Source organism: Elephas maximus, chromosome 19 (genome assembly GCF_024166365.1).
Source record: "Elephas maximus indicus isolate mEleMax1 chromosome 19, mEleMax1 primary haplotype, whole genome shotgun sequence".
In the NCBI taxonomy this organism is placed as follows: domain Eukaryota; kingdom Metazoa; phylum Chordata; class Mammalia; order Proboscidea; family Elephantidae; genus Elephas; species Elephas maximus.
In genome coordinates, this window is record NC_064837.1 from 70,269,722 (window position 1) to 70,291,792 (window position 22,071).

A 22,071-nucleotide genomic window follows, 5' to 3' on the forward strand; every position below is an offset into this window, starting at 1 on the left:
TTGCTTTGCCCACTCGTAAATTGGCAAGAACTGAAAAATACTTAAAGACTGAGATAGGTATCCTTCCTCAAAATCAAAAGTAACTAACTATGTTAATGAAGGCATATTGGTTTATGTAATCGTCTCTTTAAGTTATTACGGATTCTTTCTTTAAAGTTCATTTGTACTGTACGAATCATATCCTTGATCTTTATGACGTATTGCCTGCTAAAGAAGAGAGCCCTCCTGTTAGCCTGATTATATGAATAAGAAAGACTTTTTGTGATAAATACAATTTGTTCAGAGGGGGCATTTTTGGTTCAGTGGAAGAATTTTTTGACTTCATGTGGGACACCCGGGTTTGATTCTCAACCAAAGCACCTCATGCACAGCCACCACTCATCTGTCAACACAGACTTTCATGTTGCTGTGATGCTGAACAGGTTTCAGCAGACCTTTCACACTACAAGGGACTAGGAAGAAAGGCCTGACGATCTACTTCCAAATATCAGCCAGTGAAAACCTATGAATCACAACTGTCTTATCCGCAACTGATCATGGGGATGGCACCGGACTGGGTAGCATTTTGTTACGTTGTGCACGGGATCACCACAAGTTGGCCGACTTGATAGTACCTACAACAGCATCATTTGCCTAAGGTCACACAGTGAACCGGTGGAAAGAAGTGAACCCAAGTCCTTCAAATTATGTTGTTGCTGTTAGGTGCTGTCGAGTCAGTTCCGACTCATAACGACCCACGTACAACATAACAAAACACTGCCTGGTCCTGTGACATCCTCAGGTTCACTGCTATGTTTGAATCCATTGATCAGCCACTGTGTCAGTTCATCTTGTTCAGGGTCTTCCTCTTTTTTGCTGACCCTCTACTTTACTAAGCATGATGTACTTCTCCAGGGACGGGTCCCTCCTGATAACATGTCCAAAGTACCTGAGACCAAGTCTCGCCATCCTTGCTTCTAAAAAGCATTCTGTCTGTACTTCTTCCAAGACAGATTTGTTCGTGCTTCTGGCAGTACATGGTATATTCAATATTCTTCACCAACACCTTAATTCAAAGGCATCAGTTCTCCTTTAGTCTTCCTTATTGATCATCCAGCTTCAAATTATAGCCCGTTTTTATTGTTCTATACTCTGTTGCCTCTCTAGTACAGCTCTGTAATGTCCGCCTCATGGTTCCATTTTCCACAGGTATTTTTCAATGTGCAAAGGCTTGTCCAGTCCTTTATAAACCTTTACTCTGCTGGGAACATGCTGTTCAGGACTTGGACTGCAGAGGTGTACTGCTCCCCAAGGAGGGACATTTCCATCCGCATGGACTTCAACTTGGAGCTGGTGGGCCAGCTCACGGGAAGTGGGGAGGTGGCCGGGCTGCTGGAAGCTCTCTGCAGGCAGATGGAGCACTTCCTGGACCACTGGAAGAGATTTGTGGCTGAGAAGCGAGCTGAGCACTTCTACCTCAACTTTTACACATCTGAGCAGCTGGTCTACCTGAGCACAGAGCTCAAGAAGCCAAGCCCCAGTGAGGCAGCCCTGATGATGCTGTCCTTCATCAAAGGCAACTGCACTCTGAGTGATGTCTCCGAGGCCTTCAGCAGGACTGATGGAGCAGCCAGCAGACACCATGTGAACACAGTGATGGCAGAGTTATCACTGATGTTATTCTCTGAGTTCAGCCTGGTGGACAAGCTGAGGGTCATCATGGAACAGTCGATGGAGTGCATGAGCACCTTCCTGCCTCGGTGCTTGGACCTGGATGCCCTTGGCCACTGTCTGGCTTACCTGTCCACAATGAGCGGGTCCCCTGTGGAGCGGCATCTGCCCAGAGGTCTGCAGGTCGGCCAGCCCAACCTGGTAGTCTGTAGCCACTCAGAGGTGCTGCTGGCCGCCCTGGCCATCTACATGCAGGCCCCAAGCCAGCCCCTCCCCACCTACGACGAAGTGCTGCTCTGTACCCCTGGAACCACGTTTGAGGAGGTAGCGCTGTTCCTGCGCCGCTGCCTCACCCTGGGCTCCCAGGAGCACAAGGTCTACAGCCTGCTGTACGCAGACCAGCTGAGCTATGAGGTGGGCTGTCAGGTGGAGGCACTCTTCCAGAGCCTGTGCCTGCAGCGCCACCGTGAGGACTACAAACTCATCCTGGTCTGCGACTGTGACCGAGAGCACTGCTACCTCCCCTCGGCCTTCAGCCAGTACAAAGTCCTCGTCACCCCACAGGCATCACTTGAGAGCATCCAGACCTACCTGGTGAGACACTTCCAGGTCCCACTGCAGACGCCGTCAGCAGCTGTTGTGTTCAAGGACCAGATGTGTGTTGGGGTCGTGGCGTCACAGAGAGCTGGTGTTGGTAAGATCACAGCTAAGATTTCTGGATCCCACTTCTCCCAGGGACCACCTGATGATGCTTCCCCTGTCCAGCAGTGGGTAAACTGAGTCTCAGGGAGGTGTTGATGCATCTTAAGTTGTCAAGCAGGGCCCGATGGAATGGGGCACCCTTTCTCATCTGGTTCTCAGTATTGAGCAATTCCTGTGAGACCCCAACCTTTCCCCTCTAGGCAAGCTTCCCTGCAGTTAACCTTTTTTTTTTTTTAAACTCCATTGTCCCTTTTGGGGTTGATGGTCTTGAGAGCAGGGGAGGTATTATGGCTCTTGCTTGAGAAGGAACTGAGGCTCTTGACCCCTCCTCAGTCACTGTCAGGTCTCCCTAACCACACACTCTGCTTTCTGGGAAAGGTTACACTATCTGGAAATACCACAAAGATTTGGAAAGAAGTAGTCATTTCCATTAGTGTTGACTTTATCTCAATAACAATACTATATTCTGTCTGCACAAAAATTGCAACCCCTCCCCCACATGTTTTTGCTGTTAATTATACTTAGATTGCTGTCATTAGTACCGGGGAGACAACAAGGATAGTGAGTAGGTAATGGCTGGAAAATTTGAGGGTTCAAAAATGTATTCTTTCATCTGCAGTTATGGTACATCTGTTTTATACACATTGTAAGAGTCATCTTGAACTTTACACAGAGACTAGTAACTGGCAACCAATCGCCTGGATTCTCTTACTCTTTGTCCACAGCCATGGGCCCTAATTTCCACGTGTCACCATTACAGGAAAATCTCTCTATGTGAAGAGACTGCATAGCAAATTAAAGATGTTCACTGGGACAAAAGTGCCTCTCAAGGTCATCCGACTGATGGACCCCCAGGTGGATGAAAGCCAGGTCCTGGGCGCCCTCCTGCCTTTCCTGGATGCAGAGCACCAGACATGCCCCATGATTTTCCACTTCGACGTGACCTCCTCAGTAAGTGCCTGGGATTTCGACTGAGGGGCTCAGTCAGGAAAGACATAGCCCCACGTCCCTACTTGCCTCCTCCCCGGTATACAAAATTCCTCCTTTCTACCTGTATCAAAGTTCAGTGTCATTCTGCCAGAAAACACAATAAGAGGATCCTATGGGTTGGGAGAACTGGTCTTCAGTTTGTGAATTTAAAACCTATGTGATTCTGTCCTCAGGTACAGTCTGGAATTTGGGGACTTCTTTTCAAACTCCTAGTTTTACGATACTTAATGGATGTAAACGGGAAAATGTGGCTTCGGAATCAGTGCCATTTATATATCATTGAAATCCTGGAAGGGAATTCAGTACTGCCAAAGAGGTCTTCAAAACTGGTATGTATTGAAGAGATTGTTCATTTTAATTTGGAGGGATTTTTCATTCCTTCAATTCGTACTGGAGTGGAGTGGTAAGTTTTTATGATTTCCCTGGTTTGCCGAAGAGAGGTAGCCAAGTGCAGTGTTAGTAAACAAATCTCAGTCTTTAAACTTACTGAATAAATAAAAATACTCTTCTATTAGCTAGCAGTGTTTTAAAATGGTTTGGCTTTTTTTTTTGTTTTTGTTTTTGATTCAGGACTCATGCTGTATGTCCAGGTTAAATCCCAGCTATGCTTTGAATGCAGTAAATTTATCCCCTAAGAGAAGTGCCATCTTTCTTAATGCTAGCTGAGCGCAAAGGAGACTTTTGTTACATGAATTTTTAACAGAAAGGACACACACACATACATATATGCTCAATGGAGAAATTTAGTTTCAGGAAGTTGGGTTGTAAAATAATTTCCTAAAAGAATTATTAGGATAAAGGTTGTAGCTTCCACAATCCCCTAATTTGGTTAGCATTGGCATAAAGGGTATCCCAGCCACTTTTTATGCCTCTGGACCTCAGAGCTAAGGCATTATTCTGGTTCTGATACATATCCCTTTGAAATGCATGAAGCTCAGCCTCATTGTTGTGTAGGCTGAGCTTCTATTGGGTGATGCTTCCTAGATATGTTAGTTTTGTAAACTTTTGCCTTTTTTTCCTTTATTGCTGTGAGAGAAGGCTTACAAGTGTAATTATGGCTTTCCTGTGTGATAGTTAGGGAGCCCTGATGGGTCTGCTTTTGTTTTTCTGTGTCATAGTTGGAAAACCAGAGATTCCCCATGTAACATAAGGGAAAGGCGCCAGCAAGAAATTATACGTCCGGTTCCCATTCGTATACTCTAACTCCACAGACTGGTGGTGCCACAGTGCTACTCGCCTGCTTGGTGGCTTGTACTACCAGGTTGTATTTATGAAAATTCATATTACAAACCAGAAATTTAAACACACTCAATTAGTATTCATGAATTCCAATAGTGAGAACACATGCCAAAAAAGGAGAAAAAATGTAATAACGAAAGGGTTTTAATGTGCACACGAAAATAGCCTATGTAAAAGGGACTCTAGAGAAAGCTACATACTGTTTTTATTTTTATTTGCCTCGGGAATAGGTTTTTTTCTTTTTTTTGTATTTATTTATTTATTTTTCAAGAAACAGAAGTTTATTCTCTCACAGTCCAGTAGGCTAGAAGTCCAAATTCAGGCCATCAGCTCCAGGGGAAGGATTTCTCTCTCTGTTGGCTCTGGAGGAAAGTCCCTGTCATCAATCCTCCCCTGGTCTAGGAGCTTCTCAGCACAGGGACCCTGGGTCCAAAGGACACACTCTGCTCCTGGCACTATCCTCTTGGTGGCATGAGGTCCCCCTTTCTCTCTGCTGGCTTCTCTCTTTTATATCTCAAAAGAGATTGACTGACTTAAGATACAACCTAATCTTGTAGATTGAGTCCTGCCTCATTAACATAACTGCTTCTGATCCTGCCTCATTAACGTCATAGAGGTAGGATTTACAAGACAGGAAAATCACATCAGATGACAAAATGGTGGGCAATCACACCATACTGGGAGTCATGCACTAGCCAAGTTGACACATATTTTGGGGGACACAATTCAATCCGTGACATGATCCATTAATATTGCTGATTATTTATAGCATCTTCTGGAGGTCTTAGTTGAGTGTAGGGTCGTATTACTTCATTTCATTTATTATTTTTTAATTTTAAGTTTTTTATTGTGCTTTAGATGGAGGTTTACAGAACAAACTAGTTTCTCATTAGATAGTTAGTACACATATTGTTTTATGACATTGGTTAACAACTCCACGACTTGTGAACATTCTCCCTTCTCTACCTTGGGTTCCCTATTAACAGCTTTCCTGTCCCCTCCAGCCTTCTAGTCCTTGCCCCTGGGCTGGTGTGCCCCTTTAGTCTCGTTTTTTTTTTTTTTTTATGGGCCTGTACAGTCTCTGCTGAAGGGTGAACCTCAGGAGTGGCTTCATTACTGAGCTGAAAGGGTTTCTGGGACCCATACCCTCAGTCCTTCTCTGGTCTCTGTCAGGCCAGCAAGTCTGGTCTTTCTTTTTGAGTTAGAATTTTGTTCTACATTTTTCTCTAGCTCTGACCGGGACCCTCTATTGTGATCCCTATCAGAGCAGTCAGTGCTGGTAGCCAGGCACCATCTAGTTGTACTGGACCAGTCTGGTGGAGGTCATGGTAATTGTGGTTCATTAGTCCTTTGGACTAATCTTTCCTTGTGTCTTTAGTTTTCTTCTTTCTTCTTGCTCCCAAAGGTGTGAGACCAGTGGAGTATCCTAGATAGCCACTCACAGGCTTTTAAGACCCCGGATGCTACTCACCAACGTATAATGTAGAACATTTTCTTTATAAACTATGTTATGCCAACTGAGCTAGATGTTCCCCGAGACCATGGTCCCTACAGCCCTCAGCCCAGTGATTCGGTCCTTCAGGGAGTTCGGATGTGTCTATGGAGCTTCCATGATCTTGCCTTGTATAAGTTGTGTTGGCTTCCCCAGCACTGTGTACTGTCTTACCCTTCACCAAAGTTACCACTTATCTATTGTATATTTAGTGTTTTTCCATCCCTACCCCTCCCCTCCCTGGTAACTGTCAAAGATTGTTTCTTTTTGTGTATAAACCTTTTCATGAGTTTTTACACTACTGGTCTTATACAATATTTGTCCTTTTGTGATTGCCTTATTTCACTCAGCATAATGCCCTCCAGATTCCTCCACGTTATAAGATGCTTCACAGATTCATCGCTGTTCTTTATCATTGCGTAATACTCCACTGTGTGTATGTACCACAGTTTGTTTATTATCTGTTGATGAGCATTTAGGTTGTTGCCATCTTTTTGGTATTGTGAACAATGCTGCAATGAACATGGGCGTGCCTATGGCTATTTGTGTGACAACTCTTATTTCTCTAGGATATATTCCTAGGAGTGGGATTGCTGGATCATATGATATTTCTATTTCTAGCTTTCTAAGGAAGTGCCATATCGTTTTCCAGAATGGTTATATCATTTTGCATTCCCAGCAGGAGAGCGTAAGAGTTCCTGTCTCTCCCGCAACCTCTCCAGCATTTGTTATTTCCTGTTTTTTTGATTCGTGGCAGTAATGCTGGGGTAAGATGGTATTTCATTGTGGTTCTGATTTGCATTTCTCTAATGGCTAGTGATCACAAGCATTTCCTCATGTGTCTGTTTGCCACTTGAATGTCTTCTTTGGTGAAGTGTCTGTTCATTTCCTTTGTCCTTTTTTTTTTTTTTTAATTGTACTTTAAGTGAAAGTTTGCATATCAAGTCAGTCTCTCACACAAAAACTTATATACAGCTTGCTACCAAAAAAACCAAACCCACTGCCGTCGAATCGATTCCAACTCACAGTGACCCTAGAGGACAGAGTAGAACTGTCCCATAGAGTTTCCAAGGAGTGCCTGGCGGATTCGAACTGCCAACCTCTTGGTTAGCAGCCGTAGCACCTAACCACTACGACAGCAGGGTTTCCATACACCTTGCTACATACTCCCAATTGCTCTCCCCCTAAGGAGACAGCCCACTCCCTCCCTCCTCTCTCTCTTCTCGTGTCCATTTCCCCAGCTTCTAACCCCCTCCATCTTCTCATCTCCCCTCCAGGGAGGAGAAGCCAACATAGTCTCAAGTGTCCACCTGATCCAAGAAGCTCACTCCTTACCAGCATCCTTCTTCAACACATTGTCCAGTCCAATCCCTGTCTGAAGAGTTGGCTTTGCGAATGGGTCCTGTCCTGGGCCAACCGAAGGTCTGGGGGCCATGACCACTGGGGTCTTTCAAGTCTCAGTCAGACCATTAAGTCTGGTCTTTTTACGAGAATTCGGGGTCTGCAACCCACTGCTCTGCTGCTCCCTCAGGGGTTCTCTGTTGTGTTCCCTGTCAAGGCAGTCATCGGTTGTAGCCGGGCACCATCTAGCTCTTCGGTCTCAGGCTGATGGAGTCTCTGGTTTATGTGGCCCTTTCTCTTGGGCTTGTAATTACCTTGTGTCCTTGGTGTTCTTCATTCTCCTTTGATCCAGGTGGGTTGAGACCAACTGATGCATCTTAGATGGCTGCCAGCTAGGCGCTCAACAGGTCCTATGGCAGGCCCAGGGAATTCAACTGCTGAAGCTGGCTTGGGGGCGGGGGGGCGGCAGGGTAAAATATACACAAGTACTTAGCTTTTACGGACAGTGCCGTTCTTCTCTGGTTCCGGAGGTGTGAGGGGGCTGTGTAGCTGCCTGCTTCTCCCTGAGGAAACTGTGGCTGAATGCTAGGACCAGCCCGCTGCTGCCGCTCCTGGGAATGGTGCCTGAGGGCTCCCTGCGATTCAGGTCTGGTAACGCCTCTCCACTTCTGAACCGTCTTTTCCTCCCCCTGCCCCTCAGTTCATTTTCTAAGCTTGCCTTTGAAGCTCAGGGCTCCCAGCTTGTCACAAATATTCTCATTTCTCTTGTTTTTCTGGTCTTTGTTGTAAAGAGGGCTCGCCGGAAGCATCTGTCTATTCTGCCATCTTGGCTCCGCCAACCCCCTTTGCCTATTTTTTAATCGTATTATTTGTCTTTTTGTTGAAGAGGTGTTGGATTTTCTTGTAGATTTTAGAGACCAGACCTTTGTCTGATTTATAATACCTAAAATTTTTTTCCCAGGCTGTAGGTTCTCTCTTGACTCTTTCGGTGAAGTCTTTTGATGACCATAAGTGTTTAATTTATAGAAGATACCAGTTGTCTAGCTTATCCTCTGAAGTTTATGTGTTGTTGGTTATGGTTCGTATCCACTTGTGTATTAGGGCCTCTAGAAATGATCCTGTTTTTTCTTCTATGACCTTTATAGATTTTGGCTTTATATTTAGGTCTTTGATTCATTTTGAATTAGCTTTTGCATATGGTGTGAGGTATGGGTCCTGTTTCTTTTTTTTTTGCAGATGAACATCCAGTTTTACTAGGACCATTTGTTAAAAACACTGTCTCTTCCCCATTTGATGGAGTTTGGGCTCTTGTTGACTATCAGGTGACCAAAGGTGGATGGGATTTACATCTGGGTTCTCAGTTCTGTTCCGTTGGTCAAATGTGTCTGTCATACCAGTACCAGGCTGTTTTTGTTGTTTTTAAATTTTTATTGTGCTTTAAGTGAAAGTTTACAAATCATCAGTCTCACATACAAAAATTTATATACACCTTGCTATATACTCCTAGTTACTCTCCCCCTAATGAGACAGCACACTCCTACTCTTCGCCCTGTGTTCCCATGTCTATTCAGCCAGCTCCTGTCCCCCTCTGTCCTCTCATCCCCTCTCCAGATAACAGCTGCCCACATAATCTTATGTGTCTACGTGAGCCAGGAAGCTCACTCCTCACCAGTATCATTTCCTATTTTATAGTCCAGTCCAATCCTTGTCTGAAGAGTTGGCTTTGGGAATGGTTCCTGTCTTGGGCTAACAGAAGGTCTGGGGACCATGACTGCCAGGGTCCTTCCAGTCTCAGTCAGACCATTAAGTCTGGTCTTTTTATGAGAATATGAGGTCTGCATCCCACTGCTCTCTTGCTCCTTCAGGGATTCTCTGTTGTGTTCCCTGTCAGGGTAGCCACTAGTTGTAGCTGGGCACCATCTAGTTCTTTTGGTCTCAGGCTGATGTAGTCTCTGGTTTATGTGGCCCTTTCTGTCTCTTGGGCTCATAATTACCTTGTGTCTTTGGTGTTCTTCATTCTCCTTTGTTCCAGGTAGGCTGAGACCAACTAACACATCTTAGATGGCCACAGATGCCACTCTCCAAAGTGGGATGCGGAATGTTTTCTTAATAGATTTTATTATGCCAATTGACCTAGATGTCTCCTGAAACCATGCTCCTTAAACCCCTGTCCCTGCTTTGCTGGCCCTCGAAGTGTTCGGTTTATTGAGGAAACTTCTTTGCTTTTAGTTTAGTCCAATCGTGCTGACCTCTCCTGTATTGTGTTGTCTTTCCCTTCACCTAAAATAGTTCTTGTCTACTAATTAGTGAATACCCTGCTTCCTCCCTCCCTTCCCACTCTCATAACCATCAAAGAATATTTTCCTCTCTGTTTAAATTATTTCTTGAGTTCTTATAGTAGTGGTGTCATACAATATTTGTCCTTTTGCAGCTGACTAATTTCACTCAGCATAATGCTGTCTGGATTCCTCCATGTTATGAAATGTTTCACGGATTCTTCATTGTTCTTTACCAATGCATAGTATTCCACTGTGTGAATATACCTTAATTTATTTATCCATTCATCCATTGATGGGCACTTTGGATTGCTTCCATCTTTTTGTTTTTGTAAACAGTGCTGCAGTGAACGTGGTTGTGCATACATATCTGTTTGTGCAAAGGCTTTTATTTTTCTAGGTTATATATATATGTACATTTTTTTTATTCCAAGGAATGGGATTGCTGGATCGTATGGTAGTTCTATTTCTAGCTTTTTAAGGAAGCGCCAAATCGATTTCCAAAGGGGTTGTACCATTTTACATTCCCACCAGCAGTGTATAAGTGTTCCAGTCTCTCCACAACTTCTCCAACATTTATTATTTTGTGTTTCTTGGATTAATGCCAGAGTACCAGGCTGTTTTGACTACCATAGCTGTATAGTAGGTTCTGAGGTCAGGTAGTATGAGCCCTCCTACTTTATTCTTCTTCAGTAGTGCTTTATTTGGGGCTTCTTCCGTTTCCATATAAAGTTAATGATTAGTTTTTCCATCTCTTTAAAGAATGTTGTCGGTATTTGGATTGGAATTGCAATTGTATTTGTAAATTGCTTTGGGTAAGATTGTCATTTTCATAATATTGAGTCTACCTATCCATGAGCGTGGTATATTTTTCCATTTATGTAGATCTCTTTTGGTTTCTCGCAGTAGTGTTTTGTACTTTTCTTTATATAGGTCTTTTATAACCCTGGTTAGATTTATTCCTGAGTATTTTATTTTTTTAGGGGCTATTATGAGTTGTATTGTTTTCCTGATTTCCTTTTCATTGTTCTCTTTATTGGTGTATAGGAATCCAACTGATTTTTGTATGTTTATCTTGTATCATGCCACTCTGCTGAATCTTTCTATTAGTTCCAGTAGTTGTCTCATGGAATCTTTTAGGTTTTCTACGTATAGTATCAAATCGTTCGCAAATGGGACAGTTTAACTTCTTTATTACCAATTTAGATGCCCTTTATTTCTTTTTCTTGCCTTATTGCTCTAGCTAGGACTTCCAGCACAATGTTAAATAGGAGCGGTGATAAAGCGGATCCTTGTCTTGTTTCTGTTCTCAAGAGGAATGTTTTCAGTCTCTCTCCATTAAGAATGATGTTGGCCATTGGTTTTGCATAGGTGCCCTTTATTATGTTGAGGAATTTCCCTTCTATACCTATTTTATTGAGAGTTTTTATCAGGAATGGGTGTTAGATTTTGTCGCGTGCCTTTTCTGAGTTGACTGAGATGATCATGTGATTCTTTTCTTTCCTTTTGTTTATGTAGTGGATTACACTGATTGATTTTCTAATGTTCAACCATTCTTGCATACCCGGTATGAATCCTCCTTGGTCGTGGTTTATTATTTTTTTGCTATGATGCTGAATTCTTTGGGCTAGAATTTTTTGAGAATTTTTGCATCTATATTCATTAGAGATATTGGTCTGAAATTTTCTTGTTTTGTGGTATCTTTGCCTGGTTCTGGTATCAGGGTTATACTGGCTTCATAGAATGAGTTTGGAAGTGTTGCTTCCTTTTCTGTGTTCTGAAATAGTTTGGGTAGTACTGGTGTAAGCTCTTCTCTGAATGTTTGGTAGAATTCTCTAGTGATACCATCTGAGCCAGGGCTTTTTTTGTTGTTGTTGGAAGTTTTTTTTTCATTACCTTTTCAAACTCTTCTCTTGTTAGGGTCTGTTAAAATTTTCAACATCATTTGTATTAATCTGGGTAGATAGTGTGTTTCTAGAAATTTGTCCATTTCCTTGAGGTTTTCAAATTTGTTGGAGTATAGTTTTTCATAATACTCTGTTATGATCTTTTTTGTTTCAGTTGGGTCTGTTGTAATGTCCCCATTTCGTTTCTTATTTGTGTTATTTGTGTCCTCTCCCGTTTTTCTGTTGTCAGTTTGGCCAGTGGTTTGTCAATTTTGTTGATCCTTTCAAAGAACCAGCTTTTGGTTTTGTTGATTCTTTCCATTGTTTTTCTATTCTCTATTTTATTTATTTCACTCTGACCTTTATTGTTTCCTTTTTTCTGGTGGCTATGGGCTTTTTTTTTTTTTTTTTTTGCTCTTCTCCCTCTATACGTTCGAGTTGTGTATCTAATATTTTTATCTTGTCCCTTTCTTCTTTTTTGCTTTTGATATGATGTGTTTTCATTTCTCATTTGATTCTAGGAATTTTTTAATTCCATCTCTGATTTCTTCTGTTACCCAGTGGTTTTTAAGCAGGGTGTTATTTACTTTCTATGAAACCGACTTTTTTTCCTTGCTCTTCCTATTGTTAATTTCTACCTTGATGGTGTTGTGGCCAGAGAAGGTACGGTGTATTCTCTCAGTGTTTTGGATTTTGTTGGGGGCTGCTCTGTGGCCTAAGATGTGGTCTATTCTGGAGAACGTTCCACGTGTTAGAAAAGAATGCGTACTTTGCAGGAAAGCTATATGGTTTTAAGTGAAATTTTTTCATAAAAGTCCGTCTAATACAGACCTTGTGGAGTGTTAAAATGCAAAAGCATTTTATAGAAGGTAATTTAGTCATAACTATTTATTCATTTCATGTTTTTCCTCTCCAGGGTACGTGTGCCCCACAATACAGTTTTCTGGACATCTTCACTAAAGTCACATGCAGGCCTCCCAAAGAAGTGATAGACATGGGGCTGAACCCTGAATCAAGCCACAGAGAACCAGGAATGGATAAGACAGAGTTCTGCAGTGAAACATTCCAAAGACCCTACCAATATTTAAAACGATTCCATCAAAAACAAAACCTAGACACGTTTCAGTACATAGAAGGATTTATCGAAGGCACACCGGAGGAATGCCTCCAGTATTTCTTGTTTTACTGTGGAGTTATAAATCCATCCTGGTCAGAGCTCCGAAACTTTGCTCAGTTCCTGAATTATCAGCTCAAAGATTGTGAGGCCTCTGTTTTCTGTAATCCTAATTTTACTAGAGACACACTGAGGGGCTTCAAGAACTTTGTGGTTACCTTCATGATCTTTATGGCAAGAGATTTTGCCACACCAACTCTGAACACCTCAGACCAAAGCCCTGGGAAGCATACAGTTACCATGGATGGGGTCCAGGAAGAAGATCTAGCTCCTTTCACTCTGAGGAAGAGGTGGGAGTCAGAGCCCCATCCATATGTTTTCTTCAATGGTGACCACATATCCATGACATTCATTGGCTTCCATTTCCAGCCCAACCAGAATAATGGTGTTGATGCCATCAATCACTTGAATGGGAAGGTAATCAAGAAAGATGTCATGACGATGGGACTTTACAGGGGGCTGTTGCTTCAGAGGGTGCCCTTCAATGTTGACTTTGATCAACTGCCCAGACATAAGAAACTTGAAAAACTCTGCATGGCATTAGGAATCCAGTGGGCCATTGACCCTGATGAAACCTATGAGCTCACAACAGACAATATACTGAAGATCCTTGCCATTGAGATGCGGTTCCGGTGTGGGATCCCCGTTGTCATCATGGGAGAAACTGGCTGTGGGAAAACCAGGCTCATTAAATTCCTTAGCGACCTGCGGCGTGGGGGTGTTGATGCTGAAACTATGAAATTGGTCAAGGTCCACGGAGGAACAACTGTAGACATGATCTACTCCAAAGTCAGGGAGGCTGAAGACATTGCTATCTTCAATAAGAGCCATCATCAGCTTGACACCATCTTGTTCTTTGATGAAGCCAACACAACAGAAGCCATCAGCTGTATCAAAGAAGTTCTATGTGATCACACAGTGAATGGCGTGCCCCTGGTTGAGAACTCTGGTTTGCACATCATTGCAGCCTGCAACCCTTACCGGAAGCACTCCCAGGAGATGATCTGCCGTTTGGAGTCAGCTGGGTTAGGGTACAGAGTTAGAGCCGAGGAGACAACAGAGAAGCTTGGCTCCATTCCTCTCAGGCAGTTGGTTTACCGAGTCCACGCTCTTCCTCCAAGCATGATTCCTTTGGTGTGGGACTTTGGACAACTGAATGATGTTGCCGAAAAGCTCTATATTCAGCAAATTGTCCAGAGACAAGTTGACTCCATCGAGATAGAGCAAAACGAGGCTTGTCTGATCACAGAAGTGCTTTCTGCCTCTCAGGGTTTCATGAGGGAGAGAGAAGATGAGTGCAGTTTTGTCAGCCTTCGGGATGTGGAACGCTGTGTGAAAGTTTTCAAATGGTTCTATGACCACAGCGAAATGCTCTTGTCAAAGGTAGAATCCTTCTTCTGTAAGTCAAGTGTCATAAAACATAAATTTAAGAGAAATCCTGTTCTCTGGTCTCTGGTGCAGGCCATTGGGGTATGTTACCACGCCTCTTTGGAAAAGAAAGAATCATATCGGAAAGCCATTTGCAGATTTTTTCCAAAACCATATAATGACAGCAAGGTTATCCTGGATGAACTAACTCAAACACAGGATCTCTTCCTGAATGGTGTACCTCTGAGAAAAACCATTGCCAAGAACTTGGCTTTGAAGGAGAACTTCTTCATGATGGTGGTCTGCATTGAGCTTAAGATTCCTCTCTTCCTAGTTGGGAAGCCTGGCAGTTCCAAATCTCTTGCCAAGACCATTGTGGCCGATGCCATGCAAGGCCAGGCAGCTTACTCAGATCTCTTCCAGAACCTGAAGCAGGTCCACCTGGTGTCATTCCAGTGCAGCCCGCACTCCACCCCCCAGGGGATCATAGGCACCTTTAAGCAGTGTGCTCGCTTCCAGCAGGGCAAGGACCTGCAGCAGTACGTCTCCGTAGTGGTGTTAGATGAGGTTGGACTGGCTGAAGACTCTCCCAAGATGCCCCTGAAGGCTCTGCACCCACTGCTGGAAGATGGCTGCATTGAAGATGATCCTGCCCCCCATAAAAAAGTTGGCTTCATAGGCATTTCCAACTGGGCCCTTGACCCTGCCAAGATGAACCGGGGCATTTTTGTATCACGTGGCAGTCCCAACGAGGAACAGCTCATAGAGAGTGCCAAGGGAATTTGCCATTCAGACACCCTCATTCAAGATAGAGTCCAAGGGTATTTTGCATCTTTTGCCAAAGCCTATCAAACGGTATGCAGGAACCAAGACAAGGAATTCTTTGGGCTTCGTGACTACTATAGCCTCATCAAAATGGTCTTTGCCATGGCCAAAGCTTCCAGTAAAAAGCCTTCCCCACAAGACATTGCACAGGCCATCCTTCGGAACTTCAGTGGCAAAGACGACATCAACACTTTTGATATTTTTACAGCCAATATACCCGAGGTAAAGTGCTCTGAAGAAGTGAGCACTATCCAGCTGATCCGGCAGAACATTTACAGTGGTCATCAAAAGGGGTCAGGTAGGCAGCTGGAAGATGCTGAATGCCGCTACTTACTTGTGCTGACCAAAAATTATGTGGCCCTGCAGATCCTCCAGCAGACATTCTTTAGTAAGGACCAGCAGCCAGAGATTATTTTTGGCTCCAGTTTTCCTAAGGACCAAGAATACACCCAGGTCTGCAGAAATATCAACCGCGTGAAGATCTGCATGGAAACAGGCAAGATGGTGGTCCTGCTCAATCTGCAGAACCTCTATGAGAGTCTCTACGATGCACTCAACCAGTACTACGTCTACCTGGGTGGTCAGAAGTATGTGGACCTGGGCCTGGGGACCCATCGTGTCAAGTGCAGGGTTCACCCAGACTTCCACTTGATTGTCATTGAAGAGAAAGATATTGTGTACAGATATTTTCCCATCCCACTCATCAACCGGCTAGAGAAGCACTATCTGGATATCAACTCTGTCTTGGAGAAATGGCAGAAGGATATTGTGGAAAAACTCAAGGAATGGGTGGGGGAATTCATACATGTGGAAGCAGATCAGTTCCAAGCCAAACACAAATACAGCCCGTCTGATGTCTTCATCGGCTACCACTCTGACACGTGTGCCTCCGTGGTGCTTCAGGTCATAGAGAGGCAAGGCCACAGGGACTCAACTGATGACCTCTACCAGACAGTGTTTGAGGAAGCAAAATTGATCCTGCTGGATTGTGTCACCCCTGATGCTATGGTTCGGCTGAGTGCATCCTCACTGGGGAGGTTTACAGCACAGTCACTGTCACAAGAATACCATTACAAGCAGCAGCATAATTCCTTTGCAGATTTCCTTCAGGCTCACCTTAGCATGAAGGATCTGGAACACCATATCATCTTTACAGAGGTGATTATTCATTTTCATCTTACTCCTCTTTCACCTAAGCCTTCCTGAATCCCTAGTATCCTGAATTCAAGAGTCTTTTTTTCAAGTCAGTGTATAGGAGTTGTGAATGGATATGTCCAGACTTTTGGCTCTTCTACATGTTAAGTGTGAGGAGATCCAAGCTATTTATATAAATTCAGTTTAACCAAGTTTCGAGTGCCTATTTCTGTATAGTGCTCTGTGCAGACCGTAAAACTAACACATTTCTTTCAACAAATAGAGTATCACATGCAAGAAGTGAGCTGAGGGCACTAAGGATATAAAACCACATTTGCACTTTTCTTGTCCTCAGCCAGCTTGCAGTGAAAGATGGACGGACAGATGTAGAACAGGTAGTCAGTATATTGTGATAAATGCTATGCAGAGGTGCAAAGAGAATCAAGAGAAAAGGTCAGGTGAGCCTTTCATTGAGAGATGTCCCTGAGCTGAGCTGAGAAGCATGGCTAGAAGAACATTTGGGCAGAGGGCCTCACTTGAGCAAAGGTGTCAAGGGGAAAACAACATGGTGTGTGCAGGAAACCAGAAGGGCATCATTGAAAGAGCTCAGAGTTCACGTCTGTGCATGCTGAGAAATGAGGACAAGATAACCGTGAGAGAGACTTCATGGATGGCCGTGTTTGCTGCACTAGGAGTTCAGATTTTTTTGTCTAGAGGGGCATCATTGAGAGATGTGTCTTTTTGTTGTGCCCCACTCCCTGGGAGATAGAAACACCAAGTCTGATAAAAGACAAGCCGGGAGGCTGCTGTACCAGTTCAAGCAAAATAGAGGAAGGGGTGGAATTGAGAAATAGGATACAAATTGGCAGAGCTTATAACTGATTCCATCCTGGGGCTGGAAGACGGAGGAGTCTAGGGGTAACACCTTGGATTCTTCCTTAGATGACCAGCACTATGGTTAATCAGGAAACCCCCTGGTGGTACAGTGGTGAAGTGTTACAGCCGCTAACCAAAAGATCAGCAGTTCAAATCCATCAGGCGCTCCTTGGAAATTCCATGGGGCAGTTCTACTCTGTCCTATAGGGTAGTTACGAGTCAGAATTGACTCGACAGCAATGGGTTGTTGTTTGTTGTGGTTACTCAAGATAGGGAATCTAGGAATGGCCAATTAGTTTGGGGGAGGCAATGACAAATTCCACTTGGGATAGGTTTTGATGCTTGTAATATCTGAGTAGCATGTTCATCATGCAGTTGGATACAGGAATCTGACCTCAGAGTTAGGGTCTGGGCTGGAGACAGAAAGTCAGGAGCCCTTAGGAGAGTCTCAGTGTGGTAAAGGAGAAGAGCTAACAGCTGTGGGAAGGCAGGGAAATCAACAACTAACTCCACTGAAGGTAGGAAGCAAGATTACAAGGAAGAAGTGGTATTTGCGCCAAGTCCTAATAGATCAGCAGAACTTCAAAAGTGACCAAAACAGGAAGAGATACTAGGTTCTGGGAAGAAGACTAAGGCACCTCAGGGGCAGGAAGCATCTTCTCTATGCTTTTTGGTCCCCATAGATTCTATTTGTCCGAGCACTGCCAGTTTTTGAAAACGCCTTTGGGCTCGGATGCTTGTTCTGTCTGTGCACCAGTCACACAATGCTGAGCACATAAAAGATATTTATCTTGGAGGACGTGACACCTTTATGTGAATCTTCGCAAATCACTTGCATCCCAACTTTACAGATCACCACTTTCTCCAGACTGCTCACCAGTCAAGACTGTTGGATTTTAGAATCCAAGGTGAAGGGCAGGGCTCTGAGGCCCACCATCCTGTCCCTGCAGCAGTTTGACACGGAGTACTCATTCCTCAAAGAAGTCCGGTGAGGTTCCCCACCTTCCCCCTGCACCCCCCATCCCCACTTAGACACTTTGTATTTCATTACTGTATGCCTGGAGGCCCCGTGTAATGCAAATGATTAAGTGCTCAGTTGCTAACTGAAAGGTTGGCGGTTTGAGTCTACCCTCAGGCACCTCGGAAGAAAGGCTTTGCAGCCTACTCCCAAACAATCAGCCATGGAAATCCTATGGAGTACAGTTCTACTCTGACACACTTGGGGTGTGCAACTAGTGACTCTGTGTCTGCAATAATCACTGGTGTTGTCACCAGCATTGGTTAATATGCACCTAAGACATGGGACTGAAAGAATAGTTGTTCATTTCCTCCAGGGTTCCTCTTATCTCTATTATCTTCCACTCAGTACTGTCATTAATATCTTTCCTAAAACCATTTTCCTTATATCTGATTGGGAAGCACTTACTAGGGTTTGTTTTTTTTTTCTTCAGGATTGCCTCCTCATCTTATAGAGGAAAATCCCCCTGAATACTATTTTTTGTGTAGCCTTTATATTTCCTGTCACTTTTGGAAATTTTGATACCCTTTTTTTAGGACACAGAATTCACTTGATTAATTTTTTTCTCTTTCAGAAAATGCCTGACTAACACAGCCAGATGTAAAATCCTCATTATTCAGACAGACTTCGAAGACGGGGCTCATGGCGCTCAGCTCGTTGCCTCAGCTAGGTACGTTTTTAGCATTTTTCTCAGAAATACATAGAAAACTCAAAATTCATTCAGAAGCTCCTAAGGAATATCTTCCCTAAAAGAGTATATATAATAAGTACAGAAACAAAGATAAGCAAATTCTCTACCCTTATTTCCCCAAACATGGACTTGAGAAACAGAAGGTTAAACTTTTCAAAAAAAAGTAAGGGCTACCGACAACACAAAGTAGTAAAATGCACTAAGTATAAATATAATATTAGCAGGATATAAAAGGCTATTCTTGAAGGACATGTTTGCAGACATGTTTTAGTAGTTGTCAGTTCTGAATTACACAACTTGAATTTACTGCAAATTCAAGGGCAATAACAGTATGTAAATGCTTTCATTTGTTTTATTGATATTTCTATAGTGTTTGCAGGAGAAAGCCGATACTCTTACAATTAACTCTGTTTCTTAGCTCTTAATATTAAAGGAAAAGTGATTTCTGCACCTCTTAAAGCATTGGAAACCATATTTCATTTCAAGACTGATTAGATCCTAGTGGGAAACGCTGTGCTTCTTGGTGGCATGAAGGAATTGCATTGCCCACAGAGCTCAGATTCCTGGAATGGAAAGTTGGCCTAGCCTCCCCTTAGTGGCAGGCAAGCCCATCACGGATCAGAAGACAGGCTTCTAGTCGCTAAAGGAACGCTACTTCAGAGTAGAGGGACGCAGACAAGGAGCTGACTAGATGAGAACTTTTACTCATTCTCCGATAAGAGAAAAGATAAAAATTGTGGGGGTATGAAATGTATTTAAAGCAAGAAAAAAACGAAGATGAGAATGTGATAGTGAACATAATAGCTACCAGGATACCCTTCAGCCATTTCACAACTTTGGTTCTGTTTGCTTGTTTTTAAATAGGTACTCTGCTGTAAACGAGATCAACAAGATCCGGGCAGATAAGGGCTGCATCTCCGTCTACTTCATCACAAAGTTGCCCCGAATGGGAAGTGGAACGTCCTATGTGGGATTCCATGGAGGTGGGATCAAAATATTAGTGAAGATATTTAAATAAAGTTTGCATTATTTCTAATTTGGTCCTATGCTGTGCAAGTCTACAATTACAATGTTAACCTCAATATCCTTTTAGACGTAATTAGATTTCTTACCACTAATTACTGCAAAAAAGACACTAGTCTTTGGACTCAGTGCTACAACATACAGCATTCTGTTATTTTACTTGTGGGTGAAACATTTGATTACTGGCTCTGGCTCATCACCTTTTCTTATACGGATATTGCGGAGAAGATATTCCCGACTAGCACTCATTGTGAATGCATTGATAGTTTATGCCTGTTTCTGGGGATGGGGGAGGAAATGCTACCTTAAAATCCCTCCCTTTTTTTGAGGAATGGACCTTCGACTATTCCATAAGAAAAGTGGTATTCCAGAAACGGAACACGACAGTTTATAGAAACACTAATGGGGGACAAACCTTGCAGTGTCTCAGTCACGTTTATTAATTATGACACAGCAAATATAACAACAGAGGCATAAAATAACAACAAACTCCATTCAGGTACCCTTTACAAGTCAGTTATTTCAGTTCTTAAAACCAATTTCCATGTTAGGCTGTTCATGGCAACAGGAATGATCAGTGGTTTCTGCAGGAGGAGCTCAAGGGTTTAGATGTAGGACACAAGTCACTCGCTCAGCAGCAGTGTACTGATGCATCAGGACGTGCGGCGTGTCTGTGCTTAGGACCGACAAGAGGATCTCTGAAGAGACCTGAGAAGACCCTGGGTGGCTTTCTCCCTCACAGGGCTGTGGCAGTCTGTGCACATTGACGACCTCCACAGATCCACCATCATGGTTTCCGATGTGACCAAACTGCAAGACGTCTCCATCAGCCAACTGTTCAAGCCACAGGACAAGCCTGAGGGTGAGTCCTGACTTGAGGTCTTTGGGGATGCAAGATGGTGGATGTGGTGCGACGGGCAGTGCACTGTGGGTGCTGGCGAGCAGGACCACCCGGCCTTAGTGCCCTCTGGCTCCTGGCACCTGCCCGATAGCAGGAGCTCAGGACATTTGCTCAACTGACCAGTCTGACTGCTCCCAGGCACCATCTACCGCTTCCAGGCAGAAGGCGATGCCCCACGTGGAATCGTAGATCTCTGTGGAGAGCACCTACGGAAGGTGTCTAAAGGTTCTGTTTGTTTTGGCTTCTGTATCGGAGCCAAGGGCGAGAGTAAGGGGTGGCCACCAGTGAGCCACACTGAGTGGGTGAATTTGAAGTTCATCTGTATGACAAATATTGCTTCATTTGGGAACCCCATTGGCAGAGGTACCAGGACATACCTGTAAAGGTAGCTTTTAAGTGCGTACACTCACAGGAACCGTTGCTGGTGCTGCCCACGTCACCTTCTGAATAGTAACCTGATTGCTTTTGCTTCCGTGGCAGAGAACCACGATGAAGAGGAGGAGATGGAAGCAGAGATGAGTGGGTCAGGGGAAACGGCAGAGGCAGAAATGGAAACAGAAAGCTCTGAGGCCACGGAGAGTGAAGTCTCCGGGCTGGGAAGCAGTGAGGTAAGCGCCAGCTCTCTAGGCCTCCCGGTGCCCTGCTTGTGATGCTTTTGAACTGTATCTTTGTAATTTTCTAGCCAGAGTTATCTTTGCTTTCCCCCTGCTACTCCAGAAATGTCGGAGTCCTTGGATGCTGCAAAAGGTTAATGTGCTCAGCTGCTAATGGAAAGGTTGGAAGTTCGAGTCCACCCAGAGGTGCCTCAGAAGAAAGGCCTGCTGATCTACTTCTGAAAAATCAGCCACTGAAAACCCTATGGTTCACAGTTCTGCTCTCATATACATGGGGTGGGCATGAGTCAGAGTTAACACGACGGTAACCCAGTATTGGTGCTGCTGGTGATGGTGTGTGCTGTCACATCGATTTTGACTCACAGCCACCCTAGAGGACACAGCAGAGCTGCCCCACAGAGCTTCCCAGGTGGAAATCTTTACAGGAGCAGATCACCAGGTTTTTTCTCCTGTGGAACAGTGGGTTTGAACCAGTGACCTTTCTGTTAGCAGCTGAGTACTCAACCACTGAACCACCAGGGATCCTTTTGGCATTGGTGTTACTTGAGAATTGCAGGCAAAGGCCTAGGACTCGTTAGATTCGCTCTGTTCCTTGATCGCTGGGTGGGCCGTTGGGAGCAGTTGGTGGTGGGTCAGCAGTGTCGTCTGTACATGAAGCACACTGTGTGGCTTCCTGCATGCTGACCCTGAGGTTCCATCTCACGTATTGTGTTGGTGGCGCCAGATGCTGGACACCACCAGACTCCTGAGAAGCTGTGTGCAGAGTGCTGTGGGGATGCTGAGAGACCAGAACAAGAGCTTTACGTGCAACACCAGGAGAGTAGAGATTCTTCTCAGCCTCTTCAGCAAAGACGATGAGTTCACAGGTATG

The 22,071-nt window shown here is 44.0% G+C and overlaps 1 protein-coding gene across 5 annotated transcripts in view; it reads left to right on the forward strand.

Annotated features, from left to right (window-relative positions):
• RNF213 (ring finger protein 213) overlaps positions 1 to 22,071 on the forward strand; it is a 135,679-nt gene that overhangs the window by 62,353 nt on the left and 51,255 nt on the right. For all 5 annotated transcript variants that reach the window (XR_007514234.1, XM_049861496.1, XM_049861497.1 and 2 more), the window contains 10 exons: positions 1,189 to 2,344; positions 3,113 to 3,303; positions 3,516 to 3,671; positions 12,493 to 16,101; positions 17,805 to 17,941; positions 18,546 to 18,641; positions 19,527 to 19,645; positions 20,428 to 20,547; positions 21,067 to 21,194; positions 21,925 to 22,066. Coding sequence is in view for 4 of the 5 variants with exons in the window: in XM_049861496.1 (XP_049717453.1) it covers positions 1,189 to 2,344; positions 3,113 to 3,303; positions 3,516 to 3,671; positions 12,493 to 16,101; positions 17,805 to 17,941; positions 18,546 to 18,641; positions 19,527 to 19,645; positions 20,428 to 20,547; positions 21,067 to 21,194; positions 21,925 to 22,066 (5,854 nt within the window). In the remaining variant the exon portion in view is untranslated. The remainder of the gene's footprint in view (positions 1 to 1,188; positions 2,345 to 3,112; positions 3,304 to 3,515; positions 3,672 to 12,492; positions 16,102 to 17,804; positions 17,942 to 18,545; positions 18,642 to 19,526; positions 19,646 to 20,427; positions 20,548 to 21,066; positions 21,195 to 21,924; positions 22,067 to 22,071) is intronic.